The following is a 19,909-nucleotide window of genomic DNA, read 5'->3' on the forward strand; positions in this document are numbered from 1 at the left end:
ACTTAGATTTTTGGATTGTAAGTCATCATTTGGAGATACCAAGTCATTATTTAGCAATACTAACTCATTATAATGACTTTCAAGATATGTTTCACTTCCTAAAATAAGCTTAGCAAAAGGAGTTACCTTTCAGACTTCAGAAAAACAAAGTGTAACTAGTCTCTATATAAAACACACCTTGTGACATTGTGTGCAGGGTTTACTTAGGATTCATCTTTCTATTGTCTGGTCAGTAGGGGTGTAACGGTACACGTACCCGTACCGAAATTATTCGGTACGGGCCCTTCGGTTCGGTACAGCTGTGTACCGAAGTGTACCGAACGAATATATCGTTAAACGTAAAAAATTGAGAACGTGAACAACTTTTTGGAAGTAATCTCAGGTGCTGCGTCGCAGCATTCAGAGTAATTTGCTCACATTGGGTTCAACGCGTCATAGAGCGAGCAAGTCATTTCATTGGATGAGAGGCATACTATGAGAGCTGGTCAGAGGGATGCGTTCAAATGTAGTCAGTAATTTGAGGAACTGTCGAAAATTAATGGCGAACGCAGATAAAGTTGAGCTCGAAAATCCTCCAGCATCATTGAAGTCTCCGGTTTGGGAACATTTTGGTTTCGCAGTTACGTACAAGGATGACGGACAAAGACAGGTGGACCGAACCAAAGCTGTTTGTCGGCATTGTTCAACTCAAATTGGTTACGCGGCTGGCAATACATCAAACTTGCACACTCTTGAAAAGGCATCACCCGAATGTGAATATCACCGGTACCAAAAGAAAAAAGACTGAAGTGCAAACCCAACTCCCGCTAGCATTTAAGCCTCCACCACTCGCAGAGAGTTCAGACCGAGCCAAAGCTATTACAAACGCCAAATATCCTTATGTTGCCATGTTAGCAAAGCGCTACCTGGCTGTACCTGCTACCTCTGTCCTTAGCGAGAGGGTGTTCTCCACAGCAGGAGACATTGTTAGTGCCAGCAGATCTGCCCTTAGGCAAGCAATGTGGACAAGTTCATCTTTCTTTAAACAACATGAAAATACAATGACAAGCAAGTCCTAATGTCAAACTGGCTGCTTGGGTGCTAGTACAGTACAGTTCAAATACAGATTATTTCAGTTCATCGAAAAGCTGCACCTTAATGTTCATTTTATTATATTTTGTATTTATTTGAGTGAATATTCACAGTTTAATAATAATTAAAAACCCAAAACTAATAGTTTATGTTTTGTGAGTACTAGTACAGTAAAGTTCAAATACAGATTATTTCAGTTCATCGAAATGCTGCACCTTAATGTTTATTTTATTATATTTTCTATTTATTTGAGTGAATACATTATTCACAGTTTAATAATAATAAAAAAAAATATATATATGTTTTGTGAAAAAAAATTCTGCTGTACCGAAAACGTACCAAACCGAACCGTGACCAAAAAACCGAGGTACGTACCGAACCGAAATGTTTGTGAACCGTTACACCCCTACTGGTCAGTACTCTTTTTTTCTTCCTACAATTCTTACAAATAACAAATTCCAACAACATTTGAAAGCTCATCATATATAAAACAATAATTTATTATTTCTCTCATTTTACAAGACATCAAATTGTGTGGCTAACTAAGGATTTGTTACACTGTTATTCTGTCCAATACATGAAACCCTAAGAAAGAAAAAGCGACTACAACGTGTGCTTTAACAAACACAGACGTTTACATTTTAGCGTGAGAAACTTATTTCTCTAAAGACACGTACATACACAATAGTATCACGTTATGACGTCCTCTACGTTACGTAACAGATGGTACTTCGCTGACGGTATTAACTTTGGGGAATCAGCACCATTAGAGAGAAATTAAAACTAAAAATGTGAATTTGTTACAAAAATGTTTTTTTTAATTTACAAAAGTCCTTTTGAAAAGGATTACGTGTTCTACCTTGCAGGAAAATAGCAGTGTTTCCATAAAAGCATTACGTATGCATAACAGTAAAATACTGATAAGAGATATATAGTACAAACAACATAATGTAATATAGTGTAAATGCTGGCTGTTTATTTATGTATGGCACACTGTCTTTACACACTTTCAAAACCCTCCAAAGAAAAGTCACATATTGTGTTTTTGTTACCAAAATTATTCAAAAGAGCAAGCACAAAGGTAGAAAAGGTTATTGTAAGAATTTGAAAAATGTTTCCAAAATCATCCTCATAGCCATGTCTAATTTTTGTCAAGTCCAACCATCATTATAAAGAACTTCTCTTCAAGAACTTCTGAACTTCTGGTGGGAAATGTTCGTCCAGGAAAGGCGGGGCTTACTTCCTATTTACAAAACGTTGCCACATTGAACGAGGCAGGAATCTCTACACCAATCGGTAGTGTCCTATGTACAGTCCACCACTCAGAGCAGCACTTAGACTGTGGTCACAGACAGAATCGAGTTGTAAACCCTTGTGCCATCTGGCGACTTGGTACCGTGGGTCAGCAGTTCTTGGATGGTCATCCAGTTGTCAAATATTTTCTTATTCCTCTTTTTGTTCATCTTTTTGTGGCTGAGTTCGATGATGTTGGGCTCCTTTTTGTCCTCGGCTCCGGACTCCCCTTTGAGACAATCGGCTCGGCTCTGCTTCATGAACTCGCGGCGCTGCCTCTGCTCTTTGGCGCGGACGGCGTGCTGCTTCCTCTCCTCCTTGCTCCAGTAGCGGCCCATCTTCAGCTCGCTTATGGCGTCGTCGTCCGTGGTCATTCCGCTTCGTTCCTCGTGGATGCGCAGCGCTCGCTCCCTCAGCAGCTTGTCGCGCACCGGCCTCTTGGTGATGTAGCGCGTGCCGTCGCTGCGGATCTTCACCTTCCACTCCATCTTTGGGTCCAGGTCGCCGGGGCTATTTGGGTCCCTGCACAAGCTGACCAAACTTATCTGGCTCTGGGCGTACTCCACGGCCGATTTCTGCTGGATCAGCTGCATGTAACTCTGGTAGTGCTGGGCGTGTGCAGGGATGTGGGCGTGCTTGTACGGCGAATGTGGCTGATGCGAGCTTCGTGCGGATTTACTGGACTCTCCCGACTTCTTCTCCTTGCTCTCGGCCTGCAGGGATCCATCTTGATCTTTTGAGGAACCTTTGCTTCTGCTGGGGCCAGGGGCTTCCTGCACTGGGGACTGGAGGGGTTTGACGACCCTACCATTGGAGCTTGTGGAGCTGGCCACCACAGACGGACCCTGATTTTCTGCGCATCGACGAAGAGAGTTGTCCGGAGAAAGCTCCAACGTGAGTGGGGTGCTTCGGCAGCTCTCGCCAGTGTTGTAGGCGCTGGAGCTGTCTTTGTCCGATTTCTCCGGGAGCTCCGTGATGTCGGAGAGCTCGTGGCGGCGCGCGTCGATGCTGGTGTTGTAGTTGCGGAAGCCGCTGTTGTGGAGCATCCAGGACTCGCGGCACTGCTCCCTCAGCTGCTGCATCTTGTGAGCGTGGACGATGTTCAGGCACTCCAGCTCGATGGTGCGTAGCTCCTCGTTGAGCATCTCCAGCTCTTTGTCCACCCCGTCCTGGTCCTGACCTCCCTGGTAGTACAGACCCTGGGCTCCACTGTTCCTCATCTGGCACTTCAGCTCCAGGAGTTCCCTGAAGCGCTCGCACTCGTCCGCGGGGATACCCAGGAAGTCGGCGTCGTGGTAATCCGCGGAGATGAACGACTCCCCGCTGAAGGGCAGGTCGGTGCTGCCCAGCGTGTCCTGGCTGTAGGTGAGCTTCCTGCAGCTGCCCAGCGTGTTGGAGGCCGTGGTGTGGTCGTCGCCGAGGTTCTCCTGCTCCGAACCTCTCGTCGTTTCGCGTGCTCTCGTCCGTGCGCCCGACCCCGCTGTCCTTCTCGTGGTGATTGGACAGCAGCGTGGCCGTGTCTGTGGTGCCTCCGTCCTCCTCATGCTTCTTCTGAGAAAACACAAGACACAACGACTCAGAAATAGTGCTGCATACCAGGGGAAAGAAAAAGCACTGATTTTGAGCCAGAATACTGCAATTAACATGCTTGAACATGTCATTTATTGTGTGTACCTATACAGGACTTTTTTACGTGACAATTATCAGAGCTATTGGATTCCTGCTAATGTCGGTAAACTATTTGAAATGTTTCTATTGAATATATTCAATCTTGCCTTAAATCGAAAAGTCCATCATCACAAGCATCCAGTAATACAAAACATAAATGAAATATAAAATGTTTTAATGTTTACAATACGAGTTCAGCCATTTTATTATTACTCCTCCTCCTCCTCCTCCTCCTCCTACTCCTCCTCCTCCTCCTCCTACTACTACTACTACTACTACTCCTCCTCCTCCTACTCCTCCTCCTCCTCCTACTCCTCCTCCTACTCTTCTTCCTCCTCCTACTCCTCCTCCTCCTCCTCCTCCTCCTCCTCCTCCTCCTCCTCCTCCTCCTCCTCCTCCTCCTCCTCCTCCTCCTCCTCCTCCTCCTCCTACTACTACTCCTCCTACTCCTACTACTACTTCTACTACTACTACTACTACTCCTCCTACTCCTACTCCTACTCCTACTACTACTACTACTACTACTACTACTACTCTACTACTACTACTCCTACTCCTACTCCTACTACTACTACTCCTCCTCCTCCTACTACTACTCCTACTCCTCCTCCTCCTACTACTACTCCTCCTCCTCCTCCTCCTCCTCCCCTCCTCCTCCTCCTCCTCCTCCTCCTCCTCCTCCTCCTCCTCCTCCTACTACTACTACTACTTCTACTACTACTACTCCTCCTCCTCCTCCTCCTCCTCCTCCTACTACTACTCCTCCTACTCCTACTACTACTTCTACTACTCCTCCTACTCCTACTCCTACTCCTACTCCTACTACTACTACTACTACTACTCCTCCTACTACTACTACTCCTACTCCTACTCCTACTACTACTACTACTACTCCTCCTCCTCCTACTACTACTACTCCTACTCCTACTACTACTACTCCTACTACTACTACTACTACTACTACTCCTCCTCCTCCTACTACTACTACTACTCCTACTCCTCCTCCTCCTACTACTACTACTACTCATACTCCTCCTCCTACTACTACTCCTCCTCCTCCTCCTCCTCCTCCTCCTCCTCCTCCTCCTCCTCCTCCTCCTCCTCCTCCTCCTCCTCCTCCTCTCCTCCTCCTCCTCCTCCTCCTCCTCCTCCTCCTCCTCCTCCTCCTCCTCCTCCTCCTCCTCCTCCTCCTCCTCCTCCTCCTCCTCCTACTACTACTACTAAACATGCTACTTTTTAAGGGAACATATTAGTGTAATATGTACCTACCTATTGGCAGGGCTTTACAGTTTTTTTCCTAATTCAATGAGCATGTGTTTTCCCATATGCCAGTCTCTAAAGAAAAATGTTGCCAAAAACATTCGACAACACCAGCTGGCACTCTCGGCAGGATTGGCTCGACCAAAGAAAACCATAGACGAACATACGTGTTAGTGCAGATTGATTGTGCTAGTTTGTGTCTACAGGCTGTGCGTATGTGTGTGTGTGTGTGTGTGTGTGTGTGTGCGTGTACCTGCTGCAGCATGCTGGCGGTGAACTGCATGGCCTGATGGTGCTGCTGCTCCAGCATGTCCATGTGGAGGTCATCCAGGAAGTCGTTCCTATCATCATCCATCCAGCCCTCGTCCAGCTGAGACATGGCGAGGAGAAGAGACGCCTCATTAGATGCAGATATTTCAAACTTTTACTCGAAAAGTAAAACATCAACTATTGTTGGGAAAATACTGAATGTACTCTTCCAATATCAGACTAGCACATGATAAAGAACACCTTAGGTAGCTGTGTACATAACAGGATGTATGATTACCTAGAAGAGCATCAGGACTGTTTTAGGCACATGATAGCTATGTGATTAACATGATGATTCAGCCTCTATGGAGATAGACATATGACAAGCATGCTCATTTCTGACGTGGAGCTAATCTGAAGTAAACATTGAATACTGCTTTCTATTCCTCCATCTTGTGACTGTAACTCCCTCTCTTGTATCAGCATGTGAAGGACACTGTTCAGGAACTCTGTATGTGATGACTACTTCCATTCTTGAGAGGATAATAAATACATCCTGATTATTGAAGCTCAAGCCGGTGAAGAGTGATATTTTTCTAACAACTATTGAAAATCCTACTCTTGTTTGTAGACATATAATTGGAAGGCAACTATTTTTGGTTACTTAAGTGACCCTTTGAGGTTTTAACATGAAACACAGTGTAGTTTACCTGGATCTCCGGTCTGGCCACCAGCAGAGTGATGTTCTGGTTCCCCTCGCTGGTCAGCAGCATTACAGCATCCTCCCGGTTCTGGATCTCGATACCATTGATCTGGTGGGACAGCAGGAAATATTTAAATACCTTATATATTCCACATATAATGACAGTCTGTACCCTCTGTAAATGTAAGGTACATTTCACCATCTCTTTAAGGTCTTAAGACAGGTGAAATGTTGTTTTTCTACATTAGTATTTCATTTAAAAGCAAGCAATGGGGTCCTAGAAATATACATCAAATACATATTCAAGAGAAAAGGGAAACAAAGTAGGGCCATGTAACAACAACAACACATTTTGAATATTCAAAGAAATTCGATTGAGAAAAAAGCTAAATATCAAACGTTTTGAAACATAATTCAAAGAGTATTTTAAACAAACATTCCTGTTTTTTTTCTACTAAATAAACTACTTGTGATTTCAGATTTGTTTATGCTAGATTTAAGACTTTATTAACATTATTTTTTATTCTGCAATATGACCTCTCTCCCCCCTCTTATTTTCATTTGATGAGATTTGACGAGACTTCAGTGACCTTACCTGAATGATTTTGTCGCCTTCTCTGATTCTGCCGTCCTTCGCAGCAATGCTGTGTGGATCAATCTAAAGAAAAGAAAATATACAAATGATTACTGCTGACTTTCACTCTGAGATAAACATTTCTACACTTCATATCTCACGACTTCATCCCCGCTGACAGCCCTAGCAGTCGCTATCCACTTCCTGTCGAAGTAAATTTGAGCGTTCCCCCGTAACACATACCTCACTAATGTAAATCCCAGCTTCATCCTCATCATCAGTCCTGTAACAGATCGTCAGGCCCAGCTTCTCTTGGATATTGGCTCGGTACAAATCCACTTCCTGGAAAAACATATGAACAAATAAATATCCCACACATCTGAAATTATAGGATTTTTCTTTTTTTTTTACAAGATTGAGTAGACAATGGTTGGTTATTCGCCGTTGTTTTTTCTGGAATGGACGGAATATATGGACTAGGAAATGGGTTCATGGAGCAACAGAGATCCATCAATCACTGTAATGGATCTTTCAGCGGGTCGCGGGGAGCCGTTGGCTTTCACTGACAGAATGAGAGATGACGCAGCGGACTGCAGACGGGCAGAGCGCCGTTTTTCACTTGTAATCTCACAGATACAGATAAAGATACGAGAGGGGCTGTTCTGGGAGGGCAGAGGACGGGCACCGTGAGGGTGAACCGCCCCGAAAATAGAGAATGCTGATCATTATCTTGGAGAAATAGGTACATTTTGGGAACAAATGTACACCCTTTTTATGCCACAAGTTAAGAGTCTTTGGGCATTTTTGTTTTTACTATGATATACATGTAATGCAGTAGTGTAACATTTTTACAGGGAGTTGTATCAGATCATGCAGTGTAGTGAGTTTCAAGGTTATAGTGACCATATTATTCCTATACAGTAGAATTTGTTGATTTAGGAAACAGAAACCTGTTTTAAAGTCTGTGTAAACAGTGGAACATTGTAAATGTAATTTGTATACACACGTTTCATATATGTCACTTTGGTATGTAATTCAAATGTCTCATTGAAATGCTTGCTTTTGTATTTTTTTTAAACGTTAAATTGTGTCTTATAAGCTGCTTAAAGCTAGTAGTAACTTAAAACACAGACCGTTCGCTCTGATATCTTTTGTATATTGCTCTTAAAAGATCAAGTGTACCAGAAAGCATTTGAACACAGCATGATAACGGTCAGTGGATTCCTGTCCGTTTTATACCTAGTGACACAGAAACGTATCAAACATGAGCAGAGCCTTTTTTTCACTTGTCCTTTTGACTAAAAGACAACAAAAAGTCATTCTAGGAAGACCCACAGTCTTACCCATCTGCCGTTAGCCGCACAAAGCTTCACCTTTCTGATCTCAGCCTCAACGCTCCTTCATAAAAAATATTAACATCAAGCAGTAGGTGGCCGGGGTTTGAGGGGAGGGGGTGTCCGGGTCGGCGGAGGTCATTAAAAGGAGCCCAACGGAGGCTTGATCATGGTCTCATCCGGGCATTGTTAGTGCGCATCATGCGATTCATCACCGCAGAGCCATTATCTGTGCCATCTAATTATCCACCGGCCGGGGAAGACTTATTACGCCTTGTCACTAATAAGTAATGATGTCACCGTTGTGCATCTGCTGGAACAAACCAGCAACTCGATTCCTGTCTGGCCTACATGCGGAGAGAGAGTGCCCCATCAATAACTCTGATGCATGGGGACTTGTGGCTAGCAGGGCCATTGGGCTGGAGACACTGAGGCGACCTTGGCTCTGCTCATGAAGCAATGATGCTCTGCTGTCTGGATGACTTCATTGAGAGGAGGAAGGAGGAAGATGATGTTTACCTCGTATTCCAGCTCCTCGCGCTCTATGTCGTGCTGAATGACCTCCAGGAAGTCATTGGGGTTGAAGTATGCGTGTTGAGGATGCCTGATGAAAAAAGAAAAGATTGTAAAACAGACCGGTTTTAAAAAGTCCTTGACTAACACATTTATCAAACCGGATTTAATTTTGCCCCAGAGTTTAAAAAATAAATGAGAAGAAGTAATAAGAACTAAATGTAGAAATCACTCTTCAATCAGATATATTGAAGCCACATCCCGAGGGTAATAGCAAATTAACATGCCGAGTTATTCATTTGACTCGGAAATCAATTATAGGCATCATAATCATTTGTTAAAGGGCAACTGCTGCCGCCACAGGGTGGAAAATGCAGCCAGACTCTCCTCGCTGCAGGGCTAACACACACTCACAAGCGAACACACACACACTAAGAAACAAAAGATGTCATTTAGGAATATGCAAATACGCATAAACCATAATTTCAATGCATCTGTGTGCCCCGGAGGAGCGGTCGTCTCCAGTAAGTGACAGGGACGTTTTCCCTTCAAACTTCAGACACATCCTGCCTGATCACAGCTGTGTCGTCTGCAGACCAGGATTAGCTGTCACTCTCTTCATTAAGGGGAAATGTCTGACTTTGAGTGAAGTGAACTTTTAACATAGCCAAGTGTTTATGACACTTAAGAATTCCCGACTCCTGTGCCACAAATAATGCCACGGTCAGGATAGGTTTCGCATGTGTAGATTTGGGTTTACATTCTGAATGTATTTCAAACCAGAGAGAACCGGGAAGGTAGGCATGGGTGTCAAGGTGGGGACCATTGGTGGTGATGTATCGCTTGAGGCATTTAATACAATCTAGAAATGCAATGATTAGTCACTTAATGTATTATTTATTTAACAAAGAAACATTGGCCAACTGTTAAATATCGATGAATCGTTACTTTAAATAATTATTTATACAAAAATGGCAGATTTTTTGCAAGATTTCAGGATTTTGTACGTGTTTTTTTAAATCATAATAAGGTTTCCACTATTTTCTATTTAAACTGTGGGTTTTCTCCGGAAATTTTTCCTTGTACGATGTGAGGGTCTAAGGACAGAGGGTGTCGTATTGTCATACTGATATTCTGTACAAACTGTGAAGTCCACTGAGACAAATGTAACATTTGTGATATTGGGCTATATAAATAAACATTGATTGATTGATTGAAAAGATTCATCGATATTGATCAAAAATGTTGGTTCCAGCTCTATTTATAAGTTCAGTTTAAAAGCTTACGAGACACCACAACACTTCACCCTGTTAGCTCTTATTGCAACACCTGCTGAATAAGGGGGATTTGTTTTGCATGCATCCCTTTTGTCTATCTAATGCTTCATTTATCACTAGTCTGGCAAGAAGTCACAGTGTGTCAGATTTAAGTCACTGCGGGGCCAACACACTTTGGCTACCTGTGAAAACAAAAGAGAATATGTCTGTTTTCTTAACCTAATTTAAATACTTTTAATACTTATTCAGGTTAAGCAGGACGTTTGTCCCTTCTGCCATGGCAGCCCTAAATACACTTTCCTGATGCCTGCAATGAGTGTGTGTAGATGTACTAACAAGGCTTCATCTATAGTGGTTACTCACTCCTCTGGTAGCAGATATTCCCCCAGCTCCGTCATGGGGGGTGAAGAAGGAGACAGCTTTGTGAGGGCCATGATGTGCTGCAGGGTGATGTCCGTCTGGGTGCTGATGTCAGAAACCTGGGAGTCACCCGCCTGGCCGGACACTTTGGGATGTGGAGATCGGCGCAGGACCTGCACCATGATGGGATCCTTGGCGGCACGAAAGGCCTCCACCGCCTGATCGTGGGTGGCCTTGGAGAGGTCTTTGCCATTGACCTGGAAGAAAGATCAAAAAGAGAAATTATTTAGCTACTTTCTTTAGGATATTGGATGGTTTGTTGATGGAGAAGAAACAGGGAGGTGTTGTAATCTGTAAAACTGAAGAGAACGGTTAGGGTTCATTGTTCCACACTGATGAAACCATTATCTCTGATCATTACTGCCTCACATGAAGCTCAGTGAGATATTCTGTCTGAGAGATGACTCATTACTGCCTCGGCTCATTTTACAGGGTCACAACCGGACCGAGTAGAATAAGACCCTAATGAGGATGAGTCTCTCTTTAATTAATCAAGGTTATTAGCAGAGGCTGCATGGAGGAGCCCTCATTTAGCTAAGTCATTTCTCAGCGGAGGATAAATCTGACCTCCCGTCAGAGACAGTAAAGTGGGTGCCGAGCGTTAACCTGAGATTCATTTGAGCAAAAGGCCGAGGCGTGTCGCGCAGAAGGGGCTAATTAAGTTTGGTTGAGCCACTTAAATCCTCTGTGTGCCGATGGAAGACGAGCGCAGTCCCCGCTCTCAATGGATTGGACAGCGTTAAATAAAGGAGACTTTAAGTGAGCACACTGCTGTCTAAAATGTAATAAGGGGCCAGGCCAAATAAGGGGATTCAAATTTGATTTAGCTGTCGCCCAAATGTCACTGTTAGTTTACCGGCTACTGCGTAAAACCCAAAACAAGCATTAACCTAGAGTCCCCTGCAAGCATATTGCATCCTGGGTAATCAAACTATCCCTCTAAATTGAATCAGGGTACACCGATCCACTGTTCCACTTTCAATCACTGCGTCATATGGACTTTGTTGGTTTGTGATTCCTGGATGTGTGGAAAGCTCTGATAGGATCTCAGCCTGGGGCTCTTCTCATTTCACACACTCCTTTTCCTCCTCATGGAAGAAACACACACTCTCAAAGCTTACTTTTAGTGTTACGGATCATTAGGCATGACATAAATCGTTATCGTGCCTCCTCCTGACATCTAACATACATGCACGTCCATGTTTGAGGTTTAATGTTCTGATAACCACGTGGCTGGTTAGTATGTGCGCCTGCCTTATAGCTACCGTCGTCTCATTTAAATTCATGGCACACTTTGCAGACTTAACTGTGGTGCTGCACATAAGAGGCAGCAGCATTATTAAGTTTCCTCCAGGGAATGAATGCTGTATATACGCGCAACCTGACTTTGACCCAGACAATGTAAAAGCTGAGTACATATTTCTATAAAGAAGAGTATATAGGAATCAAAGGCTCTTGGCTCGTGTGTGTGAGCTAAGAGGAAGGACATGAACAAGGAGGGAACTTACTTAAGGCACGAGTCAGAAGAGGCTATGTGCCAGCAGATTAATGCTTATCCTGGGCCTGCAGGATAATTGGATCATTTCAGCGGAATTAAACTTCTTCTATATCAAAATTAAATGGCTCAAATATTTGCATTTTGCTCCGAATAATACGACATTGAGGAAAAAGTGCGTTATCATATCGCGGAATACTAATGTAAAAAATCCAAGTGAAAAAACCCTGAGATTTACAACGAAGAAAAATACTGCTCTTGATTATGAGCTCGAAACAACTTTACAAAACATCTACATTCCTGTCTGCTGGTAACAAGCCTTCTTAAATCACACCGGACCTCACATCACCACCATCTTTGTTTCCCACAGCGAGCCACCGTGTTGTACATCAGCTGAGGAATACAAGCGCCATTGTGCTTTATTCTCCCTGCAGTCAAACCTGGTTGCCAGGAATCCTGAGGCTACTTTAAGGCAGTGAACCAGAGACAAAGCCTTTAGCCCCCGTCTTGTTGTGCCCGGAGCATTCTGCCTCAGTGCTCTCTATGGGGAGGGAGGGTAGGATGGCGGGGGACGTCTCCTCCCAGCTGTGGAGGGGGTCCCACGACCTCCATTCAACATGCTCACCTCTGACACAGAGCGGCCCTTCGCAGCACACTGGGAAAAAACACACAACACTTCCCTGACACAATACACAATGCTCCACCACCACTGAGCTCTCCAACTATGCCGTGTTAACCCCGGGCCGCAGCACAGCCGGCACCAAAACTCATGCTGACGTGCCAAAGAAACCAGATTTTGGTACTTGGTAAGTTCAGAAATGTTAAACCTAGACCCTATTTTGTTCCTTATTAACTGATGGGGACTACCATTTAAAAAAAACGGTCCAGTATTTGATGAGAGTCCTGAATCTGACAGCCGCGAAGCCAGCTATAATGTACACACTGTCAATGTCCGACAACTACAAGTGTTTTGTTTAAGCTACTGACAGTCTTAGATTGTAATGAAAAAATAAAAAATGGCATAATAATGGAAAAAGGCCTCTATGTGGAAATACAATCTTTCACTGACATGTTTTATATAAGGTGACTTGTCGCAGTAAGTCAACATTGGACTAGTGATTGAAGAAGAGCGAGTTGTGTTTGAGTGCAGAAAGCTCTGTTTAGTCTCACCTAAATGCTTTTCAATGTCTGGGTTGAAGTGGACGCAACATGGTATTTCTGAACAATACGTTTTCTTGAGCAAGACTTGGTTGGACGGAGTAACTTAATCAAGCTAAAGGGAAAGAAAAACGTTTTGTCTATAATATTGTCTGACACACCCAAAAAGGAGCCAATCACTGCGGAAACAAGCAATTTCATTGGATGTACATTGATTGTGCTAGATAAGATTACATTGTAGCCTGTTACTCTCAATAATCACTTGAGTCCCCATTAACTTAGACAGCAAAGCACTGCAAAATAAAGTTACCATTTAACTGTAATGTAAGAATTGATTTACCTTCGCAAACACTTGAGCTGCTGTTCATGATGACACAAAGCAATGATGACACAAAGCAATGATGACTGACATCCAGAAATGTCTCCGTCAACCTCTGGTGCATCCTCCGAAAGGTCTCTGATAATCCATTTTAATGGCAAGAGGGCAACAGGGCCCTTCTTAAAGGAATACTAATTAGGTTTGAAATCACACGTCTGCTTTGTCGGTGTTTGGTGTGGAATTTACACAGCTGTGGCTTTTGTTATCCACAGCCTGTTTTCTTTAATTCAAATATCACATTTGACCTCTAAAGCAACAGTGGAATCGGGAACATGTATCCCTGCTATGGGGTTTGGTTTAGAGTGTTTCAGGAGTTCAGTTTTTATGAGATTTCTATTCCGGTCTTCAGCCTTCTGAGTGGGCAGCAGGGTCGAGTAGTGCAGCAAGCCCCGGCACGGTAACTTCCACAGAACGCAAATCAAGCTGGATTTATGTGCTGAATTTGGAATCTCTATGTGTGTGTGTGTGTGTGTGTGTGTGTGTGTGTGTGTGTGTGTGTGTGTGTGTGTGTGTGTGTGTGTGTGTGTGTGTGTGTGTGTATACAGTGATTGCAAACCTGCTGCCAAAGATGCTTATCTGCCTGGCAGTGAGCCCCATCTCTTTCATTATCATCTTTGTATCATGGTAAATTGGGTGAGGCTGCCTCCGCTCTTCACTTATTCTTTATTTAATCAGGTAGTCTCGTTGACATTCCACTTCTTATGCATGAGATGGCTGATTACGAAACCAGAAAACAAATACAAACATCAGTCTTAGTTACAATAAAGTAGAATTGACTGAAGCCTTGCACCGCTTAGCTGCCGTTGCTATTTCGGTCAAGTTTTTGTTCATTGAGCAAAAAATGCTGTTTCCGATGACATCGTACAGATCATTTATTGTGCACTTTTTGAGACAAAGGGTCCTCACTTTCATACAGAGGTAGTTAACAGAAGGTTACCAGCCAGTGCTGCTAGCTTACTAGCTATGTTTAGCTCCAAAGACAGGTGAACAATGTCTACATTTGCATTACTTCCAACTAACTTGGTTTTAGAACTGCATCTATACAATATAATGCTATACTAAAAGTCTAAACACTTAAAGCCATGTATAGGGTCTATAGTTCAATTATTAGACATAACATAACACTTTTTGGATGCTTACCTAGTTGGAGAAGCAAGTTTCACCTTTGATATTAAAGTAGAAAAGTATTTTATGAATGGACCATGTGTGTTCAGCAAGTAAACAGGGCTGTTATGCAACCTGTAAACCCACAGAATAATCTCATGAAAGGCTTCACAGCCATAGAAGGAATGCTAGGTTACCACTCTAGGCATAGCAGTAGTTAGCCAGACATGCTAATATGTTTTATTGCAGTACCGCGGTTAGCCGATTGGATAAATTGGCTGCATATCCAGCTATATTTGTTAATCCAAGGGAGAAATAAAAAGCTTGATAGGCTTGTTGTTCCTAGATACGGTTGCTAAGTCAATTATTGTTTCGGGCAGGGGTTAAGAAATAATAAACAATGTGTTTAATTATAACAATCAATGAAGCTCAGGGACGTAAATTAATCAAAAATATGTTTGTAATGGATGAAAGCGGAAAGGTGAGACTGCTAAAAATAAATAAAAACGGACATAGGACAAAACTACCATGTACTGTAACACCCCCTAGTTTAATCATGGTGATATAGAAAGCTTTGCAGGATATTTAGTCAGTTCCCTGCCTGTGTTGTGTAACATTAGTCTTTGATACGGCCATTCAATCAGCACCTAATCCTTTAATAAAGAGGAGAACATCATTAAAGTGCCAGTGTTTCAGTTCCTCGGGGAGACGCAGCGATGTGAACAGACTGGAAACTCTGCCAGTGAGAGGCGGGCAGAGGAAACCCTGGGAACTTCACTCTATAGACGAGTATTTTAAAGAGCCGGGCTCTCGCCTCCTCTTTCTGCTCCGATACACTTCTTAGACAAATTCTTCAAAGTCTGTATTTCGGAACAGAGAGAAGCGCTGACGTGATAGCCAGCATGAAGACTTGAAGGCTTATTTTCAGGGGGGCCTTTGTAGCCTATGAGTGGCAGTCTGAATGTGGGTCATTCTGCTTGAAAAACACAGCTAATCCCTCTTTTATTTCACTTTAAACCATTTTCATAAGAAATAAATAACATTCAAGGACCAGCCAATGATTTATCAGAGTGTGTGTGTGGCTGCGCATGCTACCAAATGGGTTGCAATCTGCACACGTTCCTTTTAATTGACTGGACAGGAAACTCTCCAAGGTTTGAGGCTTGAAAACACAGCAGTCTTTATTTGCCACAGTGTGCAAGCTTACCGAGGATTACAGAACAAACGGCTCAAATCTTAATGCGGACTGAAAAAGACACCACTGTTCACTGCTAATCAGATTTAAGCATGGGGCATTGTGTTATCCACAGTTGATCAATTAAAAACCAGGATCACTGCAGTATGCTTCTTCTCCTTTAAGGTGTGGTGTTTGTCTCAGGGAGCGGCTGAACTTTATTTGACTTGGAACACCTTTTCTTTTTTCAGTTAAGCCCCTTTACCATCTCCAGTTTCATGCATTGTGTTTTTGAATAATCTTCAGAAAAAAATGAAAAATGTTCTCTCAGGAACTTATCAGTAAAACACAAAAGGTATAGAATTGAAAGCAGACAAAAGTCTAAAGTCTTAATTGGGTATGGCAATTACCCCCCCCCTAACCCTTGAATAAGAATTCAACAAATACAAATGTACACCCTTTATTATCAGTCCATTATATATATTGAAATTGTAATGAACAGTTCAAAGCTTCTTAGCTTAATTTCTACTGTTTACATTCAAATGCTAAATCATCATTACAATGCTAAGCAGCTTATATCAATCCTTTGTTAAAACTGTATTTTTCCACAGTTGAAGATAAAGATTGCGCAAGAATAATATTATTAGAATTAAAAAATGTTGAACAATTTGATTCCAGCGATAGGATCGATTCCTGTATGTTTGTTACGTAGCTTAAGTAACTTAAGTTAAGTACATTATGTACAATATGTTCCACCAACAGCTGTTTCTTGGGTAATCCTCCCATCCACTCCACTTCCTCCCTACATGGACTGTTTCACTCATTATATTATGTTCATTATATTATGTCACCTCAGTTCCTTCTTTGCTCTTCTCACAATTAATACTCCAACTAAAGTACACGGCTAACAGTTTTAAACCTCCCTGCAGTATCCAGCTTTCCAATAGATGATAACAGCCTACTGAGCCAAGTAGAAGATACATTCCACCTTAAATCTATGCTCCAGTCCGGATGGAAACTGGCTATAGAATCAGCTGGTAACATTTTGTCATATTATTAACAGCTGAACATATTTGCAACCTCCTCTAAAAGGCTACCTGAAGGAGACTGGAGGAGATGGAGGACCAGTTGGAAAACATAATCTTCTGCGTTTATGGGGTATAACGTTTAATTTAAGGGAAGAGTTCATGGGGAATCAGCTAACAGGCCAAAACCTGTCTCTGTCTAACACACACACACACACACACACACACACACACACACACACACACACACACACACACACACACACACCCACACACAGCACAACACACACACACACACACACACACACACACACACACACACACACACACACACACACACACACACACACACACCACACACATCACACACACACAACACACACACACACACACACACACACACACACACACACACACACACACACTACACACACACACAACACACAACACACACACACACACACACACACCAACACACACACACACACACACACACACACCACACACACACACACACACCACTAATGGGACATCCAGGCTAATCATCCTTAATCAGTCAAATGTGACTGCTCGTACCCCACATGTTTTAATCACAGCGGGGTGTATACAACACAGAAATAAACAGTAACAATGTGCTTGTTAAAGCTAATTCTATAATCAGCAAACATTAATTATATACCCACTGTGACAATCAAGTGAACGCACTGCTGCTCTTTTATAACAACAGCTGATGAATGCATATTAAGAGCATTGTATAACAGGAAACAAACCTCTTATTTGGGGTAGAAATCTGACAATGATTATTGAAATCATCCCAACTCAATCCTCTTTCTAATCATGAGCAGAAGGACTCGTGTGCAACACACAGCCTGTCCCCTAAAAATCAATTGAACTAAACTTCATTGTAAATTAACTTTCGAGGAAAGCGTATTTTGTCCCAGATTACGTTTGTTTTTCACATCACAAATACCTTTCTAAGCGGTCTGCAGAAGAGCGTTTAGTGAGGAGGTTTGGTGAGTCCAACAGCTGACTTCTTACCCAGAAGACCACTGTTTGTGTCCCAATGAAAAGGCAATGTGGACTTTCTTAAATGTATGTCTTTCATTTGAATTACGTTACAAGGTCAACCCAAACCACGATTCTTTGACAAATAAAAAGTGTTGTTGCACCGGTTTAAAGCTTTGACTGTTATCCAGGAGAAAACACTTTTCCCCACATAACGATAAGTTCAAATGTATGTAAACTTTATTTTCAGAAGACAGGGTGGGAGCACAAACGTGTATAACTTACACTCTAATATCTTTTGAAAGATGCACTTAGTGAGTCTGTCATTTAGACGGTCATAAAGAGGTTATCTTTCCAATAGGGCCCATGGGACTTGATAATTATGATCAAGATCCAATAAAGGGACACTAAGCCATATGTTATCGTTTCTCCATATGAATGGAGTGCGGTGGGGGGTGTTTGATGTTGTTAAAATCTTTACAATCTAATGAGCAGCATCAATGTTATGTTTCTATTTGCTCACTTATTGTTTGGTTTGCACACCCCTGCTGGTTTCTCTCAGTCCTGTCCTGCTGTATTGTCGGGACGTTGTTATATCTCTGTAGTGCCTGTGATCTCTCTTTGTCTGAGATCTGACGGTAAGGGGCTCCTGTGACGGCTCCCCTGTGGCAGCCGGCCACCTGCTCCAGAGTCTAACAGATGTGACTGCACACCAGGGCCGATCTTAGCCGTTATTAAAAACACACAGTGTCTCGGAGCCTGTGATCCCGGCTTTGTCTCTGTACGCCGTCTGCGTCAGGCCTCATTACAGGGGCTCGGGACGAAAGTGCATCTTTTGCAAGTTCCTTTTTTCTGGCAACCGCTTTGATGACAGGGGTCTCTGACAGCGGGGGCAGAGGATTTGAAAGGATGACGGGCCGTCTTGTATAAATATTTTCATCTAATTTCTCTGTCCTCCTGACCCAGAAGGCGTCACGCTGAGACCATCTGGCGTGGTGTCAACTTGGCTTCTTGAGTCGAGCAAGACATCTTTGTAGCCTTCAAATTCAGAAATAAGGCTAATTAGGGAGTGGCACTTGAGAAATTCAGAAAGGAAATGTTCCAGAGGGCTAATCTCTAAACTACATTGCTCAACAGATAAATCAGTTTCAGTTAAAAGGGCCTGACACACCCAGTCAAAGGTTGGCTGTAGGCCAATATCGGATCATTGGTGGGCGCCTATTGCCCTAGTTATTGCTGTGTGTCCTGGACCGTCTGCCCTTTTGAACCCTTGCCTACAACCTTTCAGCATTTTTGATCAACAAAAAAACGATGTCAGTAACAGAAATAACTCTTGTCTGTTCAGCTTAAGGATATCAGTGCATTAGAATAGAAGCTGAAGTGAGAACAACTTCTAAATTCAAGAGCGACCACAGAGGATCTTTTCATGTCACATCCTTATCTCATATTTATTTGGATATTTCCAAATGACATCTGGAATGAAGCTGTAAGAAGAAGTTGTGAGCTAGAGTTGTGTGAAAGTGTATGAACTAGCTTGTAATCCTGGGGGTCTTACGTCTTCCTTTTCTAATGACAAATATAGACTTCTGCCACCTGCTGAGTTATTTCCTCTCATGCGGTGTAGTCTTTGTGTTGTGTTCAAGTGCCCCATTTACACGGGAATGCAAACAGATACGAAACAAACCGAATACGATATCAAACAAGTCTTCCGTTCACACGAGACCGCTCGAAAGCGCTGGAGACGCTGTAGTACATATGCCGGGCCTGTAAGTGGCGCTGTACTTCCGCCACAAAATACACCAAAAGCAGTGAAGAAGACCCCTGAGCATGGTTGCCATGGTTGCCCTTCTGTTTATTCTCCGCGGTGGATTTAGCAACATGTAGTTCATGTAGTTCTCCATGTCCACTTGTTGCTGATGGTTGTGGTAGAGGAGCTTTAGATTTTGCACTAACATCTGAAGCATGGTCAGTAGCTACTGACAGTAGCTACTGACCATGCTACAGCAGTGAGCAGCAGAGGTGGGGAGAGGTGGGGCTATGGCTTCATCGTTATCAGGAAAATGATCGTATAGGGCGTACACACGGAGCCGTTTGGACCCCCAGAGCGTTCGGTGCCGTTATCGTTTTAGGGGTCCGTTTCCGTGTTTTCGTTACGGCCTCGTGTGAACGAACGGGCTCTACGAAAGAGAAAAGTAGCGGATACAACC

General features: G+C 43.0%; 1 protein-coding gene across 1 annotated transcript in view; it reads right to left on the reverse strand.

Annotated features, from left to right (window-relative positions):
- Window positions 1-1,538: 1,538 nt before the first annotated feature.
- LOC117535417 (E3 ubiquitin-protein ligase PDZRN3-B-like) overlaps window positions 1,539-19,909 on the reverse strand; it is a 104,842-nt gene continuing 86,471 nt past the window's right edge. The window contains 8 exon segments of the mRNA XM_034199901.1: window positions 1,539-3,803; window positions 3,805-3,915; window positions 5,546-5,662; window positions 6,252-6,353; window positions 6,840-6,902; window positions 7,062-7,160; window positions 8,672-8,756; window positions 10,306-10,559. Of these exon segments, the coding sequence (XP_034055792.1) occupies window positions 2,406-3,803; window positions 3,805-3,915; window positions 5,546-5,662; window positions 6,252-6,353; window positions 6,840-6,902; window positions 7,062-7,160; window positions 8,672-8,756; window positions 10,306-10,559 (2,229 nt within the window). The 3' untranslated portion in view covers window positions 1,539-2,405.

The sequence above is a fragment of the Gymnodraco acuticeps genome, unplaced genomic scaffold (assembly GCF_902827175.1).
Source record: "Gymnodraco acuticeps unplaced genomic scaffold, fGymAcu1.1, whole genome shotgun sequence".
NCBI classification, from domain to species: Eukaryota; Metazoa; Chordata; class Actinopteri; order Perciformes; family Bathydraconidae; genus Gymnodraco; species Gymnodraco acuticeps.